The sequence below is a fragment of a genome, unplaced genomic scaffold, assembly GCF_019419815.1.
Source record: "Pyrus x bretschneideri cultivar Hongxiangsu unplaced genomic scaffold, Pyrus_bretschneideri_v1 Contig9, whole genome shotgun sequence".
In the NCBI taxonomy this organism is placed as follows: domain Eukaryota; kingdom Viridiplantae; phylum Streptophyta; class Magnoliopsida; order Rosales; family Rosaceae; genus Pyrus; species Pyrus x bretschneideri.
This window is the reverse complement of record NW_025999831.1, coordinates 7013963-7038796: the sequence shown is the minus strand read 5'-3', so window position 1 is coordinate 7038796 and position 24834 is coordinate 7013963. Positions and strand designations below refer to the sequence as shown.

General features: G+C 36.7%; 2 protein-coding genes across 2 annotated transcripts; one reads left to right on the top strand and one right to left on the bottom strand.

Annotated features, from left to right (window-relative positions):
- The first annotated feature begins 6046 nt into the window (after positions 1–6046).
- LOC103941187 (putative CCR4-associated factor 1 homolog 8) lies at positions 6047–8875 on the top strand. The gene is made up of 2 exons (XM_048576686.1): positions 6047–8544; positions 8701–8875. Exon 1 carries the CDS (start codon positions 6196–6198, stop codon positions 7213–7215), a length of 1020 nt encoding a protein of 339 aa, XP_048432643.1. The 5' UTR covers positions 6047–6195; the 3' UTR covers positions 7216–8544; positions 8701–8875.
- A 4674-nt stretch (positions 8876–13549) lies between these two features.
- On the bottom strand, positions 13550–16925 carry LOC103941186 (stress response protein NST1-like). Its single transcript, XM_009351382.3, has 4 exons — positions 16784–16925; positions 16230–16253; positions 15605–16014; positions 13550–13891 (listed from the first exon to the last, which is right to left on the bottom strand). Exons 3-4 carry the CDS (start codon positions 15995–15997, stop codon positions 13721–13723), a joined length of 564 nt encoding a protein of 187 aa, XP_009349657.2. The 5' UTR covers positions 15998–16014; positions 16230–16253; positions 16784–16925; the 3' UTR covers positions 13550–13720.
- Between the last annotated feature and the right edge of the window lie 7909 nt (positions 16926–24834).

Sequence of the window (24834 nt, the reverse complement as noted above, 5' to 3'; positions counted from 1 at the left end):
TTTCTCAGCGGGAACGAGTCAGAGGACATTGATTTGATCCCACTAACACACACTTACTAAACTTCGTAATGTTTATTGCTTACTCGACTTATCCAACACGAACTTAAAATGTTTCAAAAAATTTCCGTACAGATATCACTCTGCTCGCCATTCCTAGGGAATGCATGTCACAGAGTGACATCCTGATTCAGTTCTTACAAATTCAAACCACTTAGATTTTTCTGTTTCACACTTCTATGTAGATACGACTCTGCCAGCAATTCTTAAGGAATGCATGTTGCAGAGTAGCATCACCGTTTCAGATCTTTATTTGGTCTTAACCAACTCATACCACATAGATTTTTTTGTTTCCCTACACTCTTATATAGATCCGACTCTACTTGCAATTCCTAAGGAACCCATGTTGTAGAGTGGCATCACCAGAATCTTCAGCTGGTCTTAACTAGACTTCCTCTTATTGAAATTTATAAATTTAGGTCACTTCGGTGCAAAACTAACTCTATCCGCACTTCCTAGGGAACCCATGTTGCAAAGTATCGGCCTAGTGTCAAAAGTCATCTAATAATCCATCACGTCATCGATGAAGCACAATCCCAACACAAAATTTGTTATTCTCTAATAGGATGTGACTATTCATGCATAATGAGGGTTGCACAACTATGTCGAATGACAACAAATCCAGAAGTCGTGACATCCAAATGATGTCATGACCGACACACTAATACAGTAATAGAAGATCCTAAGTATGCTCTGAACAAACCATGCTCTGATACCAAATTGACACTCCCAACCCTGATATCCTCCAAATACCAAGGTAGACACGTGCTGGCTGACACCCAAAGATGACAAAAACATATTAGAATGCATGAGAACAAGAAAGAAATAACTAACATAAATAAAACTTATAAATTTAACTATAATGAATATGCAATTGTGGAATGTGTTCAGATCATACAACTAATCCGAGACACTAAAAAGGAATACTATAAAATAAACAAAAGGATGGGTCCTACACCGAGAGGACTCGAAGATGCTGATGTGGAAATGCCTTCCTGCCGGGCTTGTACGCCTTGATTCTATGTCCTGAGTAGACCAAGTTGATATATAAGTAATACTAAAACAGTTAATCTTTAATGTACTGACCCCAAGTTTAGAAAACTCATATATCATAATAAGTAATAGGTTTTTTCGAAAACCCTAGCATGCCACAAAACCTTTCATAAGACATATCGTATATAGGGTGCTTAGTAGTAGTAGTACAAGGCGCGCGCACACACACACACATATAACTTCATTCACCTGAAGGCACTACATTTCCCTGCATAAGCCAATATAAATATCTTCAGGCTGAAACCACCAACCTACGCTCGGCCGAAGCCAATATAAGTATCTTCCGACCGAAGCCACCAACCTACGCTCGGCCGAAGCCAATATAAGTATCATTCGCCCGTAGGCAGATCGTATGAATAACATCTAAGTAAGCACATAAAAACATTAACATAATACTTCTAATATATATATATATATATATATATATATATATCTCAAATCGGGGCTCAGTAACTAAAACATCATATCGTAAAACCACATTCATAAGTAGGTATATAGTCATCAATCATATATACCACAAAGAACGTAAAGTCGAATAAGCATGATAATTCATAAAGCTTGAAACCAATTTACTCATAAACATTTCATAAAATGTAGACATAAAATCATGGTTTTCATGTATGCATTTCTAATAGTAAAATATGCATTTTAGAAGGGGTCGACTCACATATACTTCGCCGTCGAAGGGCCATGCAAACAAAAGAGGATGGAAATGCCATACACAATTGCACCTAAGCACATAAAGGTACCAATTAATAAAACTATACTAAAACGATTGAATTTCGGAAAATGAACATCGTAAACAGATTCAAGACGTCAAAAACATAATGGGGGACCTCAGGTACCTCTATGCGTCATCGTGGACGACGGCAAAGCATAGTACCTCCTATGGAGGCACGTGTGCTCCATGCACCAACCAAGACAGGTGCCCACGAGCGGCCCACGTGAGGCCTGGATTCTGGGTTGGGCTTGGTTTATGGGTTGGGTTGGGATTTGAGCTTGGGTTTGTGTTTAGGCTTGGCTTAGTGGATTGGGTCTCTGAGTTGGGCTTAGTTACATAGGCCCAAGGTTTGGGCTAGATTAAGGAATTTGGGTTGGATTTTGCAGGTCGGGTCGACTCGGTTTTAAGCTAAGGTTTGGCCGAATTTTGGGCATAAATTCAAGCGCCCATAACTTCTTCGATACTCAACCAAATCAAGTGATTCAAAAACCAAAGTTGTAGTACTCAATGAGATGAAGAGAATGGTACCTTGCATGACTGCTAACTCACCTTGATTTGGTCGAAATATGCCTTGAAAGTGGCGGTGCTTGTAAAAAAACTGGGAAAAGCTACTCCGAGCTATTTTATACAATTAACACGTATGTACAACTTAAAACAAGCTTCGATTTGACCCTAAAACACATCCTAAGGGTTTGAGGGAACTTACCAACATTTGGAAAAATCATGAAACAAGTAGGAGTCCAATAGGGAAGATGGTGAATAGTGACTCCGTCACTGTTGGGGTTCCACAAAGGTTTGCCTAGGGTTTTCAAGGTCCTAACGTCCAACGGGAAGGGTTGTGGTTGAGCCCAGAAATGAGAGGGAGAGTTTGACGAGGGAGAGAGTCGAGGAACTAAGAGAAATGGGAGAGAAAGGTAAGGGGAGGGAGAGATATAAGAGAGTTGTGAGAGGGAGAGTGAGTCACGGGTCCAAAGGAAGAAAGGAGAGAGGGGCGGAGGGACCAAAAAGGAAATGGGCCCCAAGTGGCAAACAATTTAAGACCCAGAAAGCAACAATTCAAAATGTCTAGCCAAATCCTAATGAAATTACCCAAATGCCCTTTCGTTCCGTAAATTCCAGGACGGGTTGTCACACTTGATAAGCTAATTCATGTAGATGTCTGTTTGTCGGGCTATCCACCTAAACCAGAGGCCGTTATAGATGCTATGACAAAACTTCATAAGGAAATTTCTTGAGATAGGAAAATCAGCGTTTTACTACCAGTCATGAGTTTCGTGCTAGACGCAGTACTCATACTGGAAATTATGATCAAAGATTGCTTTATCAACCACTGTCTAACGTTTTCTCCATCATACTTATTATTCATTATAGATTTATTCACCCTTGATGAATAGGTTAATAAACACAAATTAATAAGAAAAAGTTACAAGAATTACATAAGTTGAAAGGCATAATTTTTTACTAACAATTCATTATTTATTTATCTAATAATAAAAATGCACCAACACATTGTTTTTTGAACAAACAATATTATCTAGACTAAGGGGGTGGAGGAGTAGCTAAGCCTTATATTGGACTTACTATAGTAATTTGATTCAAAATCGCCTTTCCTGATAGTAACCATATGTTAGTTTAAGATGGCGAATAATTCTTGCCTTTCCTTTGTTTGGCAACAAGGCGAAACTAGTTTGAAGATACTGTTGGCAAGTTACAGAGATTAAATTAGGGCTGTATTTTGATAGTTTTGATGTTTTTGTTTTCTCTAATTTTTCTTTTTATTTGCAAGTGTTGGGTATTAATTAATTTGAATTAACTGTCAAGCGTTATGTGTATTTGTTTTATCAAAGAGAATTATTATTAGCACTCCAAAAATTTCATTTGGCACTCCAAACTTTCTATGATTAGAAAGAAAAATACACTTGTGACGGGTGTATAATGAATTTTTCGGAGTGTTAATGTAAGATCCCACATCGCCCAAGGGAGTGATCCTTATATGTATACTCTCATCCCTACCTAGCACGAGGACTTTTGGGAGCTCACTGGCTTCGAGTTCCGTTGGAACTCCGAAGTTAAGTGAGTAGCGCGCAAGAGCACTCCCATGATGGGTGATCCACTAGGAAGTTTTCGTGTGAGTTCCTAGAAACAAAACCGTGAGGGTGTGCTGGAGGCCCAAAGCAGACAATATCATGCTACAGTGGAGTCGGGCCCGGGAAGTGGTCTCGCCCGGGCCAAAATGTGACAATTTGGTATCAGAGCCTAACCCTGGCCGTGATGTGCCGACGAGGATGTTAGGCCCCCAAGGGGGTGGATTGTAAGATCTCACATCGCCCAGGGGAGTGATCCTTATATGTATATTCCCATCCTTACCTAGCATGAGGCCTTTTGGGAGCTCACTAGCTTCGAGTTCCGTTGGCACTCCGAAGTTAAGCGAGTAGCGCACGAGAGCACTCCCATGATGGGTGACCCACTGGGAAGTTCTCGTGTAAGTTCCTAGAAACAAAACCGTGAGGGTGTGCTGGGGGCCCAAAGCGGACAATATCGTGCTACGGTGGAGTTGAGCCCGGGCAGTGGTCCTGCCCAGGCTGGGATGTGACAATTTGGTATCAGAGCGGCGCAACAGAAGTGTGGTGAACCCCGGGCCGGGATGTGACAGCTAATAACAATTCCTTTATCAAATTGATTTTTATTATTTATTTACATTTTAATCCTCTAATTTTTTTAGTGTCATTCGAAATTGGTCTCAAAACTCTCAAACATTTTAATTTTACACATTTTAAGCAAGCAGCTAACCCATTGACAACGTCACATCCATTAAGCCTCAGTTAATTTTTCCCCTAAATATACATATGGCAACAATGGGTTCCACTTTTTAGCTTGCTTGAATAAAAATTAATAACTTGAAAAAACGAAATAAAAAATGAAGACTGGGAAAAATCAAGCTGTCGTCGGGCTGCCACCACCAAGCTCAACCTACCACCACCAAAACCACAGCCTAACCTTTACATTCAAAACTTGTTGACCAATTGGATTTTTCATGGTCAACATTAATATTAATAACCTCCAAATCTAAATTTCACACAAATTATATAATATGGAACCCATTGATTAAAATGGTATTAAATTGAATCAAAATGGACCCAAATTGCTTTACATTAGGAGGCAATCTCCTAATAAAGAAGAGGGTTAAGAATTCATATAGGGTTTCAAGGAGCCTTTTTCCGCTTATGAAATTTCCTCATTCGTCGATTCTCGGCTCTTAAAGCTTGTAGTTCTTCTTTGTGGACGGTGAAGATGGTGGTGACCCGTAACCACATCATGGCAGTCCATACCATGTTAGCAACAAAACACCCCACAAATATTCATCAACTTAATACACCCGCTTAACCTGTCTAAACAACTCTCTCACAAAGTGGTCTTCGGGAACTCGTCTTTAGTACAAAAGAAAAATGTTCAAAAAACTTTTAATTGTTTATTCTCTTCTGCACATCTAGGGTTTTGTCAATTTAGGGTTTTAGATTTTTGTGAACTTTGGGGTATTAGGTTTCCTTAATGACCTTAGGAAAAAAAAAAAAAGTTCAGAGAACTAAAGAGCATGAGAGGGTAATTCTACGGTTCACAAAGATTAGAAAAATAAAATAAAATAATTTTGAAGTATATGCATATTCTACATATATACAAGTTCTTCATGCTCCATCATGTACCGGTGAAATATCAAACATATAAAATTCTTAATATTAGAACTACATAAAATGCTCGATCATGTACTCGTAATACCAGAACTATTTCAACATATCAAATTCTTTTGAATTGTGTCAACGATGCACTAGTGTGGTGTGTCTAAAGAACAAAATCTTATTTAAAAAATATTCAAGGTCTAAATAATCAATATAAAACAAGTAAGTCTTTTAATATTAAAAGTAAACAACCCAATTCTAATTGTTACTTAAAGTTAAACCGAATTGAATTGTTAACAAGGGTATACTAGTAATTTAACCCCAATTGTAATTGTTACTTAAAGTTAAACTGAATTGAATTGTTAACAAGGGTATACTAGTAATTTAACACAGAACCATAAGCGCCAATTTGACGCCAAGTATTCAAATTGGAGGGAAAACGGTAACATGTGCTTGCGGAACCCTAATAATAAAAAATAAAATAAAATAAAAAAATAATAAACGAATCTATACATACTGCAATTGGAGCGCAGTGAGAAAATTAGAAACTTGAAAAACGAAAAGTAGCAAATATCACAGAGAAAAAGTGACCGTTTGAAATTTGAATCTCTCCCTCTTCTTTCTTCTCCGACCTCCATTGATTCTTCATCATTCATCGCTACACAGAGCAATTGATTTGTTGTGAAAGAGATGACCAACAGATTCACGGCCGTTTGGGCCGACAATTTTGCACAGGAAATCGCCGCCGTCGATCGCTTTCTCACCCACTTCCCCATCGTCTCCTTCGACACGGAGTTTCCCGGATTTCTCCGCAACACACCCAGAAGTGCTTCCGACGCTCTCCGCTACCAAGATCTCCGCTTTAACGTCGATTCCCTCAAACTCATCCAATTGGGTATCACCCTCTTCGACGATCTCGGCAACATCGGGGGCACCTGGGAGTTCAATTTCCGGGGTTTTGACGAGGAAACCGACCCGCACGTTGCCGATTCCATCACCCTTCTCAAAGCCAACGGCTTGGATCTCGAGAAATTTGGGAAATTTGGAATCGACCCGGAGGTTTTCGAGGAGGGTTTTGCTGAGGTTTTGCGGATGCACAGAGGGCGCCTCTTATGGGTGAGCTTCCACGGCCTCTATGACTCGGCCTATGTGATGAAGCTCATGACCCGGAAGGCCATGCCGAGCTCACCTACCGAGTTCGCCGCGATGGCGGGAAATCTATTTGAGAGGGTTTGTGACCTGAAATTTATGGCCAAATTCTACCAGGGCCTGCTTGGGGGCGAAATTGGGCTCGAGAGGATGGCGAAAATCCTCCGAGTGCAGCGTTATGGCGATGCCCACCAAGCGGGTTCCGATAGTTTGTTAACGGCTGATGCATTTGTGAAGATGAGGGCTCAGTTTGGGTTGAAGCCAGGGATGTATGAGGGGTTTCTATATGGGTTAAGTCCAAAGATTTGTGCTTCTTCTGTACACAGGGTTAGAGCTCCTCCTGGTCAGGTTATCCTTGTCCCTGTTGTACCCACTAGACCTGTCATTCTCGCCCGCCGCGCCTCCTACTCCTCCCGTGATCAGTCCTTCCAGAGCCATCACCAGGCTTCGCCTATGCTCTATCCATATCCTTCTCCAGCTCCGATGTTTATGCATAGGCCTATGTGCATTCCTTTTCATGCCTTGCCTCAAGCCCCTCCCCACTATCAGATTCACATGTGAATTTGATGATGCATATAATGTGATAATGTCTCTGTTAGTTAGAATAGGTATATATGTTTTGGTTAGATTAGTCAAATGTAAATTAGTTCATATGATGTCATTTTTTGTAACACTCGTCTAATTGTTCATACATGATTAATTCATTCATTCAATTAATGAAAATTCTATAGAATAGAAGCTGTTTCAGTCAGTTATTTTCTTATGCAGCACTTTCTGTTTTAAGTAATTATTGTTTTTATGTTTATTTTCACTTTGCCACTACTCTTTGTAATGTGTTCTATCTTTTGATATTTGGATCATCGAATGTTTGTTTTCAGGGAATCTCTACTTTCCAGCTTTCCCATGTTGAATTTAAGCTTTGTGAAGATTTTGATGTGTTGTGTTTGCATGAGACCAAACAGCAGGCAAGTATTTTAGTTCTTGTTGTTCTTCACAAAGCTTAAGTTCTTGTCAATAATACAGTTAACGTCTTGTTGTTCTGCAATCATGTTTTATTATTCCGACATCATATCTTGACCTGTGATTGGCAAAGAAATAACTCACTATTTGGCTTCTGAAAACTATTCCCTTTTATTGTGAAGAAATGGAACAAATTGCTTCTTTTATTTTTTGTGTTTTAACATGATGGGCTATCTAAGGCTTAAAGTTCATTCTCAAGAACGCTCGCCTATGAACAAGAATGAGTTCTTTTTAGTAAATAATGCTGGATAACCTCTGTCCAATCTCTCTTTTATGGACAACCGTGTATCAAGTTTCTTCGCTACTGTCACTTAATGTAATTTTGAGCATTATATAAGAAAACAAAATTCTTTGGTAGATTTATTAAAAAATAAAAAGGTGATCTTGTAGTGTACTTTTATGTACAACCATGTATCAAGGTTTCAATTTTATAGCAATTTCAGCTACATTAGTGATTGATGACCAGAATAACGTTGGTGGCTTCACAGTAGCTCCAAGGAATTCGAGAAGTGGAGGAGCATTGGTCTCTCTTTTAGATTGTGAGCAAAACCCAAGCGGTCCCTTAATGACTCATATCGATTTCAATTACAACAAAGATGTTCAAAGGATCAATGGGAGCTGGTGCGTACAACCAGGTCAACTCCTCATAAACCTATTTTCTTGGTTATACTTATATATGTCATGTCTCTATGGCATCTGCACTGATTTTATTCATCATTTTTTGTGGGTAATTTGCAAATACTTTGTTATTATTTGATTGAATTTTTCAGGAAGAATGTGTCGAAAGCAATGAGTTTGAGATGTAGAGTGTCAAGTATGACCGACATGAGTCAAGGTAATGACAGTTCAGCAACTCAGAACAACCCTGAGGTAAACATTCCAAGTCCTAATTTTTTGTCAGTCAAATCGGACTGTTCCTTTTATCAAGTATATGGTATTGACCAATATGAAATGGTGACTTTGAGTTGTAAATGCTATGTTTACACAATGTCTTATAATGGTTTGAAACTTTAACTTTACTGCCAGGAACTTTGGGATCTCTGCCAAGTTCGTAAATGTGAGCTTGTCTCTGGCTTGAAGCAGCTTTCCCAAAGGGAAGATTATGATGCAGGTGTTTGCAATAGTCAAAACTACAGGCAAGGATTTTAGTTCTTATTTTCTTTTTAAAGATAAAATTCTTGCTGATAATACAGTCGACAAATTGATATTCTGCAATTACTTTTTATTACTATGATATCATATCCTGTTCTGTGATTGGCAAAGAAATAACTGACCCTTTGGCTTCTGAAATCCTTTGCCCTTTTACATGTTGAGCATTGATTGAATCTAACGCTTAAAAGTTCATTATCAAGAATGCTGACCTAAGAATAGGATTCAATTTTTGTGGCTAAACAAAGGTCAAATTTTTGTGTTTATTCAATACCTCTTTTATGTATAACCCATGTTTTAAGGTTGCTTTGCTGCTCGCACTTATATAATTATGATCAATTTATATGAAAAAAGAATTCCTTGGTGGAATTATACAAGAAATAGAAAGTGAGCTTTCAGTGTAATGCATGCCAGTTACTAGTAAGCATTCCCTACTTTGAACTCTTAGGTGGTTGGAAGATACCATGCAAGTTTGTTGTATGAGGTATATACTTTTGTTTTGGCCCCTGTTCTATGGTAGCAGCCACAATTTCAAAGATTTAGAATATTTGAAATGGGAATATCCTCATGTGTGTGTTTTAGAGCTGATATAGAATATTTCTTTCTAGCTAGGACAACCTTATGACATTAGAGTCCTTCTGAGATTGACTACAAGACATGTTTTGAGCCCTTCTTTCTGACAGCATATTGTGAAAAGGTTGCTGATAGTTATCCATGAGAATAGCTTCTGGGTATATGGTATTTGCAAGCTCGGTTATTCAGGAAGTGCGGTTATTTCTCGGGTATGTTGCATTCTTTTTTCTTACTGGCAGTTACGTGTGTTTAAGAAATCAAGCATTTAACTATCGTTGCTTGTTAAATGTACAACACTCAGCATTGTGCTTTGTTTTTGGGTAAAGCATTGTGGCTCTTTAATGTCCTGTAAAGTTCATTTTTGTGAAAATGCTTTAACCAAATGTAGAATCAAATGCGAAATGTCTTTTGATTGAAATGGCGGGGGATGTCGTTTGTTATTGCTGTAATGAGAAATCACAGACAGTTTGCAATGAAGAAGAGTTGGCAATGGAAGGTAGCACGAGCACAAGTAGTGATGGTAGCAGGAATTCGAGTTGCAGACACAAACGCTGATTATCATTTACCAGAGAAGAAGGATGATGAAGACTTTTAAGGCTTGGCTGAAATTAATTGTTTACATATTCTCCTTGTGAACTTTTGCTAAAGGTTGCTATTTTTTTATTGAGATCCTAAGATGAAGCGTGCATATGTATAAACTGTGATTACAGGCAAGTAATCTTTGGATGAATTTTCATGCTGAGCATTGATTGAATCTAAGGCTTGAAAGTTTATTCTCATAAACGCTTCTCTAAGAATAGGATTCCACTTTTGTTAGTAAACAGAGGTCAATTGTTTGTATTTATTTCAATCTCTCTTTAATGTATATTCCATGTTTCAATGTTGCTTTGCTACTCACACTTAAATAATTTTGATCAATTTATATTAAAAAGGAATTCCTTGGTGGAATTTATACAAGAAATAGAAGGTGACCCTTCAGTGTAATGTATGCCAATTACTAGTAAGCATTCCCTACTTTGAAGTCTTAGGTAGTTGGATCATACTGTGCATGTTTGAGGTCTGCAATCCGCTCTTTCGAAGATTTATTCTATTCAAAACTTTGGATAAATATCGTGATATGTGAGCAGGTGATATAAATATTTCTTTCTAGTTGGTACAACCAAGATAAATCTGACGACCTCTGTCCTTCTGAAATTAACTATGAGACGAGTTTTGAACCCTTCTTTATTATAGCACATTCTGTGAAAATTTAATATGTTTGGTACTAGGAGAATGATGTTGAAGATGAAAAGGTGTCTGATAGATGGCTATGAGAATTGCTTCTGGACACTTAGTGTTGGTTATTCAGGGACTGCGATTATTTCTCAGGTATGTTGCATTCTTTCTTCTTGAAGGCAGTTATTTCATGACTTCAGAAAGTTGGGCTTTTATTATTTCTGTTTGTTATAATGTATGACAGTCTTGATTTATGCCTGTATTGTGGATCTTTACTGTTATCTCCACTTAATGTTTAGTTTTGATCACCTATTTATTTGTGTGAATTTTTTTAACAAAATGTAGGTTCCAGCCCAATAGTGAACCAAAAAAATTGATAGAAGCCGATAAGTTTAATGAAATCTGGTCTCTAGGAAGTTCAAGAACATTTTAAAGGGAATGTGATTTTGAGGGTAGCTAATGAATGATATGTCTGCATCAAAATTGAGGGTAGCTAGTTTAGCCTTATCCCAGTTTGGAAATGTTTCAAGCAATGACTGCTTATTACTAAGAATGATATGGTTACGATTAATTATATCCATCCCTACTATCAATTGCTTCTTTATTTAAATGCCACTATTCATTTTTGCTTTTATAGTGCCATTTAAATTGGCTTTTGTCCTTTGACAGATAAAGCCATGTTCAGTCATACATGGCCTTTGCATACCAATCGTGATAGTGAGGGGCAGGTTGTAAGAGAAGAGTTTGATTCAGTGGATATGTTCCTAATTCTGGAGATGGTTTGAGAAGCTGGTAAATAATTTTAAGCCATTTGCAGATTTCGAGGATGTAGTATTAAAGATGCCTTGTTGACTAACAGTTATGTTTTCTTTTTTAGTAAAATAGGAGTACGGAGTAGGATCATCTCTCAGCAGTTGCATGACAGTAAGTGTACTCACATTTTCCCTTCTATTGGGGGACAAATACTCTTTGATTGATTCATTCAATGCATGAAGCAATTTTAAATGCTTATGAGCGCCTTCATTTTAGAAGCATCAACACGTACATAAAATGGGTGTAGCGGAGATGAGAATGCTTTGTTGGATGTGTGGGCACACGAGAAAGGATAAGATTAGGAATGAGGATATCCGAGGTAAAGTAGGAGTAGCCGAAATTGAAGGAAAGATGAGAGAAATTCGGTTACGGTGGTTTGGACATGTGAAACGAAGCTTACTCATGCTCTGGTTAGAAGATGCGATTACGGGACAGAGGTTCAGGGCCTGAAGGGTTAGAGGAAGACTTAGAAGGACTTTGGAAGAGACTCTAAGAAAAGAGTACTTGGATCTAACGGAAGACGTGACACAGAACTGAGTGCAATGGCGTTTTAGGATTCATATAGCCGACCCCACTTAATGGGAAAAGGCTTTGTTGTTGTTGTATGAGCTCTTTCATTTTAATTCAGGAGCTAGAAAAGTCAAAACCTGTCATTTTAAGGTTAAAACATTTGTCAGTTACGAGAACTTTTCTAGGAGAACAAGGGTGCCACAAAGAAGGAGAAGCTGTCAATTGAATCCGGTGAGGTTTCAGCCTTTCAGGTGCTGTGAATTCAGTGGATTCTCATAATTGAGTGTCCATTCATATGTTTTCCGGTCTAGGTTAAACATAATGAAGATGACTGGTTCTACTTGTACCGTTGTTATATGTCTAGGGGAGAAGCTTTTATAGACTTGGAGGACAGTGTCTTCAGAAATTATTAATACTAATGTCAAACTGATGATAATGCATCTGAACCATGGATGGTTTTTGCGCCCTCGAAACCTCAGAAAGATTGCTTTCCTTCCTTATAATCCAAGAAACATGAAGCTTATACTACTTACTAGGGATGCTAAATTTGTTAAGCTTATATTTTGGAATTTCAATGGTTAAGTGCATTACTGAAGTAAGAAGGATATTTTGCTTTGCAGCTCCACAAAAGGGAAGATTTTGATGTAATGTGTTTGCAGGAGACAGACCAGCAGGCAAGTATCACAGTTTTTATTTTTCAATTTTCCATTTATGCATACTCCAAGTATCAAGGTTTGCTTCCCTACTGCCACTCATCTAAGTTCAATCATCTTGTAAAAAAAAAAATATTCGTGGTTGAATTTATCAAAAAAATATAAGGTGATGTTTTAAGGTACTGCAATGCTTTACTGCGAAACCGCGAAATATTCATGTCAAGTACTAGCCAAGCATTCTGTGCTTGTAGCATATTGTGAAAAGGTCGCTGATAGTTATCTATGAGAATAGCTTCTGGATATGTAGTATTTGCAAGCTCGGTTATTCAGGAACTGCGATTATTTCTCGGGTATGTTGCATTCTTTTTTCTTACTGGCAGTTACGTGTGTTTAGGAAATCAAGCATTAACTAGCGTTGCTTGTTAAATGTATTACACTGTGCATTCTGGCTCTTTTTTTGGTAAAACATTGTGGCTCTTTAACCAAATGTAGGTCGAACGCGGAAAGTCTTTTGATTGAAATAGCAGGAGATGTCTTTTGTTAATGATGTAATGAGAAGTCACAGGCAATTCGCGACGAAGAAGAGATGGCAAGGTACCACGAACGCAAGTAATGACGGGAGCAGGAGATGGAGTTTGCAGACACGAACACTGATTATCATTTTCCAGAGAAGAACAATGCTGAAGACTTTTTGTGAACTTTTGTTACAGGTTTTCTATTTTTCGAGTTTCGTTGAGATCTTAAGATGTGGCGTGCATATGTATAAACTGTGATTACAGGCAAGTAATCTTCGGATGAAATATAACTAGATTTCATATTCTTTGTTCAATCTTTAATTTTTCAGCATCGTACGTAAGATCAACTCTACCCCTGATTCGATATTCAAAACCGAGAGACGAAGGATATTCTATGTTCCAATTCGAGCAAATTTTTCTCAATGACATTACCATAGAAGCCATCGCGATCACAATCCTTTCAGATATTATTAAGTACCTTCCAAAGTTTTGAGCATAAGCATACAAATTTTGTCAAAAATGAGGACTCGGTACAAAACATACCGAGTCCCGAATATCTTGTCTATACGGTGAAACTACAAGATGACAGCGCTTGGACAGTTTGGAAATGAAATAGACTCAAAGGGGTGTGGTATCAACGATGGCTTCTAAAATCTTCTTTTCCAGTTCTTGTTCATCGATCCACATGGAACTCTTGTGTCGCAGAAGTTCTTTCTCGTCTTTTTTCATCTCTTTTTTCAGTTTTTCCTTCATCTTCCAATTCTCAAGCTTCTCTGCTCTTTCTTTCAACTGTGCATTAAGACAAATCAAAACACGTAAGACAAGTGAAAGAAACATAGAAGCAGTGTCGAACAAGAAAAGAAAAAATAACCAGTTCTCTTTCCTTCCTCTCGACGACATTGATTGGATTTCAATCAAGTACAAAATTGTCATTTATTTATGTAACCCGCCAAGGTAGATTTGCATGCCACAATTAATCATGTGAATTTACATTAGATATTCAAAACTTGCGTACTTAACAAAGAACAGATTCCACATGTCCCTACCAAAACCACATCAAAGGAAGTTGCATCTGCAACTGATACACTTAATCTTTTCATCTAAGCGGTGAAATCTTGACTACACAAGGAGAGAGAGTTGGAAAAGCTTGAACCCCGTGTGCACTCTAAAAGGAGAACTCTACCAAGGAAACTGAAAACGGCGACTTCACCTTCTACCCCAAAGAAAACACCACTTTACCACACACCACTATGACTATATGTTCTTTAAATGATCAAGGAAATCTGACAATTGATACATTTAAGTTCACCCAAAATTTGTTAATCATCATTATTCACGTTATTACAGTATGAGCTCGGATTGTCAAACAAAAAATATGAAGACACCAGTATCAAATATTTTTTATAGTTCATGAAATCAATGACAACGAACATTTTCTTAAGTTTAAGTTGGTACAGGAATGGAAACTAAACGGATAACATTCTAAGATGCCAAACCAGAATTTCGATCAACACTTAACAAGGAAATTTATTAATTCTTGCAGAACATATTTCACCACTGAACATTTATAGACTATCAGCCTATTGTTCTAATCAAACACTAAGTTAAACACATTGATTTGGACTCAAAATCTGAGGACCTTAAAAGCTTTCTTTTTTTTTCCGTAAGAAACAATTTGTTAAAAGGAAAATGAAAGAGTACAAAACAGGGGTGAAATAGAAACATGAAATTAAACCTAAAACTATCTCAAGGTTTCCCAGGAATAAAAATCAATGTCTGGTTTTACTTTTTACGTAATGAACTTCGTTTTGAGATCAGGGTCAGAATGCACCATGCACGTTATCAATGAATAGACTGAAGTACTGTCCGAATAGTTGGATGCACAACAGCACAAATCAATCCATTATGAATGTCTTACTTGCTAATGCTTTTTATGGGTAAACATCTCAACATAAATAGAAAGACACTAACATATTAATCTATGCTAATTTCTAACTACAGGACCATTACTTATTGCCCTCAAATTTCATATCTTCTTAATCTGCATCTAAATTCAATAAAACGAGGAAAAAAAAACCTATCATCTAGCTTTTCTCCTATTAAATCTTCCCAATTTCTCCCAGAAAACAAACTGAAAAACCAAAAAACAAAGGATTCAAGTGTTCTCATTTTTTTTTCGTCTTTCCATCCACAAAACTGATAATCAAAAGTTCAAAACGAAATGGAAGATTTGAATTTGAAGCAAACACAAACCCACTGAATAATGTTTTGACTCAACGCCAAACTCAAATGATGTACTTTTCCCTTTTTCATATTTTCTCTGAAACTTAACCAATTCAAATTCTACTCTGCCCTCCCATTTGCACATGACAACCCCTAAAAAGAAAACCCAGATCCTAGATTTCAAAATCAATTCAAAACCCATAAACTCCATTTCACACACTCTCAGAAACCAAACACCGGAGCAAAATCAAAATCAGAGAAAAATCAGATTGCACATACCAGCGTTTGCCGGAACTCCTGCTCGGCAACCTCGCGCTGTTGGGCGCGGACCTTTGCAGCCTCCACCTTGAGCCTCTTGCGCTCCTCGTTCTGAAGCCTAAGGGCTTCTTTACGAGCCTCGTCCTTGCGAAGCTTATCAAGCCTCATGAGCTCGACCTCCTTGATGTACTCCTTGCAGACCTCCTTGACCTGCTTGGCATAGTCTCGGCGGAGCTGTGCAAGCTTGGCCTCCGCCTCCTTGGGGTCCTTCGGGGCCTCCCAACACCCAATGAAGGAATTGGGTTCCGTGTACTGGTGGTTCTGCTGGTGGCTATTGTGATGCGTTGGCTTTGTGTTTGTGGAGAACGACCGCAGGCACAGTGTGCGGTACAATGAGCGAGAGGTGGTTGCCATTTTTGTGTGCTTTGTCACTGTTGAGAGCATAGTTAGTTAAAAATACACATCTGTATGTATTTTTTTAAAATATGCCTGTATTTGGTATGGTTCAAAAGACATGAAAAGAAATCACAATTTCTTCAGCTCAAATGTATAATACTGTATTATACAACTTAAAAAAGGGCAACAAACTGGGAAAATAAAATCAAATTGGAACACTACATCATTATATAGATATGAAGAGACTAACCTGCAAATGAAATGCTGTTGAGTCCTGCAGAATAAAGAACAAACTATTATAAGCATGCATTTGATGGTATTAAAAATCAACTAATAATTTAGGTAATTAGCTGACTGAAGTTGCTTTAAAAATCCAAACTTTATGACCTGAATGTTGAATATTCTAGAATCTACATGACAGTATAGCTAATATACAGATTAATTAACTTAATTTCATTAGCAGAAATCTAAGAGTTTTAGGGTTTCAGCCACAAATTCGTAAGAAATTTGATGACATTTGGTACACACTCATACATATTAAGGAACAAATTGACTAAAAATTGATTATGTTAGAAACTTTTCAAAGCCCAACAAGAAAAAACCTAAATTGATATGAAACCCTAGAAAAATACCACCAAATCACAGCTCAAACTTGACAAAAATCATGATCAAAACTTAAAATGAAACAAAAACCCCCAACAGATTTTAACCCATAAAATAACTGCGTGAGAGAGTGAGAGAGTGAGAGCAATCATATGAGAGAGTGGAAGAGAGAAAGAGAGCTCTGGAGAGGGAGAGGTTCACCTGAGTGCGTGTCTGTGTGAGCAGAGCTCGGTCGCAAACCAGGAAGCGCTTGAAAGCGCGGAGTACCAGACGAGGCCTGGATTATATTGGGCTAATCACATAGAAATCTTGGCTTGGGCACCCCTTTTTTAGGCATACTATTATAAACATTTTGTTTTTACTTTAAAATGAAAAAAAAAAAAAAGGAAAAAAAAAGAAATTTGTTTGAATGCTATTTTCGTTTCTCAGTTAAAAATATTAAAAAAAAAAAAAAAGTAGTCAAAGTTAATTTTAAAAATTCAAAAACAGCATTTTTGTTATGAAATGTGGTGTGAATGTCACACATGTGTTTATGTAAGAAAGCTAACCAAAGTAGACTTTGGTGAAAGTCATTAAATGCATTAAATGAAAATGTCATAGAAAGGTGAAATATTTTCTTTTTGTATGTAAGAAGTTATCGGATCAAACTCCTATAAATAGAGGCATATCTGTAACTTCATTACAACACACCAGATCAAGAGAGAAAGCAATAATACTATTATCCCCCTCATCTCTTATCTATCTTTGTGTGATACATTACACCTGCTCTGCTTCTATCTCTAGCAAATGTTATCTCTCTCACTTTTACCTATTTATAACAGTTTTTAATTGGTTTCATTTTTTGTAAACTGAAAGTAGTTAGCAAGATGAGACTTACTAGCATAAAACATACTAGATTGCTTGGCTCTAAGATGGGTGTGGATGTAAATTTCCACCTCAGAGCGATCAGTTAGTCTCAGTTCTTATCGACTCAATTAAGACGTGCTATATTCTTTAAAGAACTTACAACCAACAAAATGTTGGCAATGTGCCCTAAAGTCAATTATATGATGATACTTTACGAACATTTCATATGTTAAACTAATCTAGTTTAATATAAAAGGCAAAAATTATTATTTGAAGCCGTCTCATATAAATGTTATATGCTTAAACGATAAGTCCAAGGAAAATGTAATTGGGAGAATGTGATCTAAAGAAGTTAGATTCATGAGACCATTCTCTTTCGTATACCTATTCTAAATGTTCCTGATAATAGGATTGCCAATTGAGCATTGACAATTCGTTAAGATTAGTACGTGCTATGTCTTATCTTAAAGACAGTAACTGGTCTCGAGTCATTGGTGTGACTCACATCAAGACAAGCATGTAGGTGCTCAATAGAGAATGAGTCCACTGAACGTGATCACCAAGGAGTTCTTATACTCATGTCACATGAAAACTCATGGTTGGGATAATGCAAAGTAGTCCTTTGACCTGAGGCATCATAGTTGTCTTATGGTTAGGTTCTTGATCTTTGACTATGTCAAAGTCACTCCGTCAAAGGGTGTCCACGACATAGTTGGGGTTAAGTCACTTAGCCGTGGAGGCAAGTAAATGCACAACAAGGGATCTCTAACCTTCAAACCGTTTAAGGAGAATACTCTATGATGTGATTAAGAATCTCTGGCCAGAGTATGAATGAGATTTATGAATTCATTCTAAATCCCATTGGATAGTAAACATGAATAAACTATCAAATCAAACAATGTGATCAAGAGTATTGTATTAGAGAAAAACTGTATTGCATTCTAATCTCAAACTGAATAGGTTCTCCACCATTTCTGATTAGTTTGGGTAGTCATGACATACTGTTAGGTGTCACTCATAGTTTGTGGAAGCCCTAAAGGTGTATAATCACTAAAGGGAGAATTGAAAAGTAAGTTTCAATTCACAATCAATTTGAAGAGTTCTAATCGCCCATTGCCTCGCTAAAAGGAACCTAAGGATCATACACCGTGTAAGGTAGAGATTGAAGAAACAACAGAGATGAGTAAGGATAATTAAATGGTTTAATTATTTATGGTTAGGATTAATTAATATGTTAATTAATCAAACAAATAAGTTCGTTTTAGACCTCGGGGCCCAATCAGTTTCGAATGTCAAGTCCAATAACTCAAGTTGTATAACAACTTGAAAACACAAAGGGCATGAAAGCCCAATGAACCCACATGGCCGGCCATAGAGAGTGTGAGGGAGAATTGGTTTTAATTTCAATTATGCCACTCAATGTAAGTGACTATAGAAAGGAAATTATAACCCATTCCCTCATAAGGGTTTTCTAGAGAGAAAAGAGAAAAACACAAAAAGGCTTTCTCTTTTCTTAGAAGGCCGGCCACCCTAGGAAGTATGGACTAGTATCCATTTCTTCCTAGGTCACTCATCACTTCCTCAATGCTCTCCTTGGTGTGGAAACTTAAAGGTTCCCTTTCTTGGGAACTTGGAGAATCCATTCCTTCATCCATATCCAAGAAGTCATGGAGCCAAGAAGCAAAGTTCCTCCATCCGCATCCATGGAGCCAAGAAGCAAGGAGACTAAGGAAAGAAGGCCCTCACATGGGTGAATATCCTTTGCTAAGCAAAGAGGTGGTTCAAAAGTATAAAAGTTTCTCAACTCTTTCCTTTAAGATTTGAGTTGAGCCTTGGTTCACCACAACTACTAGGCCTTAATTTCATAGGTGAAATTTTGTTTTTGAGTGCATAAAAGCATGATTCCGCTTTTAATTGTTAATTGTATGCATAGATGTTGCTCAAATGAACTTGTCATCACAAATTATTCCTTCACAAAACGAAGTTAATGAGACAACACATCGTTGTCTGCCAAAAGATCTTTGATGCCTAGGTCATTAACGTTAAAGACAAAAATACCCTCATGCGGGTTTGGGGTACATTCTTAACAAATTAGCCAAATAAGAATATCAAGATCATTGGGCCTTGCGTGGCAACTACATTCAAAACCTAGTACATTAGACCTTGCGTATAATCCTAATGGCAAGTGGGGCAAGACAACTATAAATAATCTCGGGCTAGGTCTCAGCTCATTATTGGAGTTTTTCCCTAAAAATCAATTTCGTAATATAGGATATTAAGTAACAACTTCATATTAATTAATAAATAAATGGGCAAGATTTATTCATTCATGAGTTTGGCTTTATATTATAGAGATAATCTACTATGAATGTGTCCATATAATTTAAGGTAGGAAGCAATATCCGAAACGAGGTTTGGGTAGGGAGACTTGTATTCCATAGTCACTTAGTCTTTAAATAAACTTCCTAGCCATTTGGAAAGTCAACTGGACATTGACTATCTAGAAAGCCCGGTGTAAATCACATTAAGATTAGCATGGTCTCATGCTACGTGTGTTAGACACGTGGTGAATATACATGTACTTGTCTGTTGAACAAGTTCACTAAACACTGACGTCCAAGAAGCTTAAACATATGAATGCTTACCACATGTCAAACGTTACAAAGCTTTTAGTTGCAGTATGCAAATAGTTCTTAAACCTGAGGCATCATAGGTATCTTATATTAGTAGATGTGAACTTTGATTTTACTCGCAGGGCCCAATAATGTGATATTCAGGTCTATATGTATGAATATGAAGATACATGAATGCGCAAGAAGGAATCTATTACCTTCTAGTAATGTTCAATAGAAGAAGATATCCTTCAAAGCCCCTTGAAGATCCATCTCAAAAGTCTTCGGTCGAAGTACTTGTTGATAAGCTATGATTGTCAAAATTGCTTCAACATGAGATGCATCATTTCGATCATAGATTACTACATGTGATTTGACATAAATCCATATCTCATACATCTTAATTGGGATATGAATGATAGAAGAATCGAATTGCATTGTAACTACAATCAAGGTTCGATAAAGTATCATGACTTGTTTGCGTTGTTGGAAATGTGCCTTAAAGCCGTTCATATGATGATACTTTAAGGACATTTCACATGTTAAACTAAACTAGTTTAATATAAGGGCAAATATTATTGTTTAAAGCTGTCTCATATAAATGTAATATGCTTAAATAATAAGTCCTATGAATATGTAATTTGGAGAATTTGATCTGAAGAAGTTAAACTCGTGAGACCATTCTCTCTCGTACACATTTCTTAAACGTTTTAGATCATCAGATTGCCAATTGAGCATTGATGATTTGGTACTTGCTATGTCTTCTTTCTGTGAGAGTGACTAGTCTCGAGTAATTAGTGTGATTGACATCAAGACAAGTATGTAGGTGCTCATTAGAGAATGAGTCCATTGAATGTGATCAAATAGGGGTTCTCATACTTATGTCACATGAGAGCTCATAATTGGGATAATGCAAAGTAGTCATTTAACTTGATGCATCATAGTTGTCTTGTGTTTCGGTCCTTGATCTTAGACTATATTAAAGGCACTCCATCAGGGTATCCATGACATATTTATGGTTAAGTCACTTAACCTTAGAGGCATGTCATGCCTCGGACCCAGGGTCGGTGGAAAAATTAACCCCACACTCGGCGCGCGAGTACAAATAAAAATAAAACGAAAAACTAAACTTCTCTTATAAAAGTAACTTCAATATCTTTACAGGGTGTACAAAAATAAATAAAATCCCTTAAATCTCTCTTCTAATACAACCTTAGTTTGTCTATCCTTAGTTAATTTTGTACTGAACCTGCAAGGTCTAAAATGTATAGAGTGAGCGAAGCCACAGCTTAATAGGGACTTAAGTCTTACCAAAGAAAATTATCAAGGCTAAACCAAGTGTTAGGCAATACGTAATCAATTACATCATGTCAAAAAATATCAACAACATAAATTATATTTCACGAATGCAGCCTAACTTCAAATAACCAACTTGTTAATCTATATAATTAAACATGTGGCCCTGCACGTCCCACAACATGCATTTTACTACTGCAGTGGTGATCTGAATGCTCTATTACACAAACTAACCCTGTAACTTAATCATCCCAATTTTCCCATTTTGTTGGTCATCTTGTTCTTCTCTCAGTTGCCAGAGTCCCCACTACTTCATACCATTCCTATAATTTCACGTTTGCCACGCTTGTTGGTATCTACTAGAGTCAAACTCAGCCACACAAAAATATATTTTCATTTCCATATCCTAATCTCAAATATTCCAATAAATTCCATCCGCTCCAATATGAATGATATACGCACATAATCAACATTATCATAATAACCACATTATTGAAAATAACAATAATCAAGGTTCTAAAAAACACTAGACACTAGTCGGGCGGCGGGCTAGCGCTTAGCGCCTAGGCGGTCTAGGCGGATTTAGGTAAATTTCTTGTATATCTTGTAAATAAGTGCATATTGACACTTATAAAAAAATTATACTTGTATGAAATCCATGGATAAGATAACAAAAGAATTATAAAATGCAAAAAGAGTATCCAACAAGTCCAAAATTTAAAAACACATTAAGCATATATGCCGTATAACCATAGTGAGGAGTATTGTAGGATGATACATGTACAATAAGTTCACAATTTAAAACAACAAAAAATGGAAAATAAGGAAATTTAGTAATGTAAGATACTTATCTTTAGCATCCTGGAATTTAAGTTGATACACAACACACCTATTCTATAAAATTAACAAAATTTCAAGGTATAATTAGAACTTAGATTTTAAACAAATTTCCAAAAAAAAAGAAAAAAGAAAAAAAAAGCCACCCAACCGTCTAGAGCCACCCTGATTTTTCTAGCCGTTTTGCACAAAATCGCCTAGATTCCAAGGCGCTGGCTAGGGTGTTTTTTAGAACAGTGACAATAATACATCAGTGTTCCAATACAAAACTGTTATATCAGTTATAAGCATAATAAGTATAACATATATTTCACAAAGCTTAAACAAGACAAATATCCCATGGTGATAAGTTTCCAAGGAACCCATACCCTGATTCCAAAGCCAAAACAAAGATCCACGTCATTACCGCAATAGCTAGGCTCCACGTACTTGAGCAAGCTCCTTGATCACTTCTAACACCAAGTCTTCCACTCTTTCTTATTTTCCAACCTCTCTCTATGCACATGTGTGTATGCAAACTGCGTGAACCCCAGAGCATACACTATATGTGAGCTCGTGAAGGGAAACAAATGGAGCTTAGCTCTTATTTATAGGGACATAAAAGGTGGCATAACTAGTGTTTTATGGCAGCTAAGATGAGATAAGAATGCATTTGATGAATGATATGTTGACAAATGACTTCCAGGTGCCATTGTGCATGAGATAAATAACTTGGCTTTAACTAGTGGCTTGTAAACAATGGTGGAAGGTGGAGGTGTCAACTTAGTTACGGAAGAAGGAACTAATAACGTGACAGGTGATTAGGTGATAATGCTTATGGTTAAGTTGGAGTGTCATGATATTAGGAAATGGCGGCAGCAAAGGTCTCTTCTAATAATGATCATGCAAAAGTACTTTCATAATAAATGCATTAACATATCTAACTAGAAGTAATATAAATACTACTATACAACAAAGCATAAGCTAATATGTAGATAATATTAAAATACAGGTTCTCACAAAGCAGGTGAATGCACAACAAGGAATCTTTAATCTTCAAATCGTTGAGGGGAATACTTTATGATATGATTGAATCTATGGCTAGAGTATGAATGGGATTTAAAAAGTCGTTCCAAATTACATTCAATGTAATCCTATAAGTAAGAGAATTACACTGGATAGTAAACATGAATAAACTATCAAATCAAACTATGTGGTCAAGAGTATTGTATTACTTCTCACGTTTCTCCTTAGTCTACGGGTTTTTCATCTACTTTGGGTTTTACCATAACAAGTTTGTGAGTTCTACTACCAATGCATGCTTTCATTAATTTGAGACTCGCATTCGCCCGTTGTGTTGATGACTTCATAAGCTGATCTACTTCATCCATTGAAGACCTGATGCGATGTTTTGTTTGAGTATTTACACACTCAAGGATGAGTATTGTAGTCCTATTAGATTAATAATGTAATCACGTAAATCTATCGTATCTTAGGATATCTTTGTGGGATTCTATAATATCTCTTAGATTAGATATTAAGGACTATTATTAGCACTCCAAAATCTCATTCTACACTCCTCGTAAGTGTATTTTTTTTTTTAATTATAGAAAGTTTGGAGTGTAAAAGTAAGATTTTTGGAGTGCCAATAACAATTTTCTGATATTATCGTATAAGAGTTGTAATCCTATTGGGGTAAGGAATTTACCTTCCCTATATAAATAGAAGCACAATGGGGTGAGTTAACTCACACCTCATAATCACACATCTCTTTCTTGACGATGCACCCTTTCTCTCTTTGTTTTTTATATTGTTTAGTTAAATCGGCCTAAAATAGTACATTAATTATTATGATTTTTTATTTATTTTGAACTACTAAAACCAATGTTCACGAGGGTTCAGAGGGGTAAAAATCCAAACGACAATGCACTATCGTTGAAATGTAGAGAATGCAATCGCAAGTGTTTAAATATTTTTTTAACATTTTTCACACTTGTCAAATTAAATATTGTAAATATTTTATTGTATTCTAGTATTTTGTAAGAAGAATCAAATTACCTTAAAAAAATTCATAATAAGCGGCCAAAGTTGACCACCCTTGATCGTTGATCGCTGTTGAGTGTTATTTTTTGAATAAATGATATTATCTACATTAATAAGGTGGGAGAGTGAACAAAGTCTTACAATGAGTTAGTAATAATGTGGTTCAAATTTGTCTTTGGCGAGAATCAAACCTAAGACCTCTTAGTCTCACTTACAAGTGAAGAAGAATATTACTAGACTATAGTACTAAGTGACAAAAAGAATGAAGAAAGTTGAGGTTCCACTGTAAAGTCAATTGACAATATAGGAAGTAATCCTATGACTATTGTAGTAAAGTTTTTCTAGCAATTAAAAGTTACTAAAATAAACTTCTTCTTAACGAGTGAAAATTACCCTTGAGACTTGATTAGTTAACATGTTAACTCGAAAACCGTTATTCTCGTACCGTTTCGTGTTAGGTTAACGAACCCAAACCATGTGGTTTAAAATTACATTTAACCCAAAATAAAACATCATCAAAATGATGACGTGGATGAGAATGGAAGGAGTCTAGTAAGAATGATGAGTTGGCAGCGCACTACTGGTGCAATGACGGCGTGAAGAAACGTAACTGGACAGTCATGAGTCATTATTTTGACG

What these genes read in the sequence shown, in the direction of transcription:
- LOC103941186 (XM_009351382.3), bottom strand. Translation starts at nt 15,997, where the DNA reads ATGGCAACCACCTCTCGCTCATTGTACCGCACACTGTGCCTGCGGTCG. An exon ending in AGGAGTTCCGGCAAACGCTG is followed by an intron (nt 13,892 to 15,604) that starts GTATGTGCAATC and finishes CTTAATGCACAG; the next exon opens with TTGAAAGAAAGAGCAGAGAA.
- LOC103941187 (XM_048576686.1), top strand. Translation starts at nt 6,196, where the DNA reads ATGACCAACAGATTCACGGCCGTTTGGGCCGACAATTTTGCACAGGAA.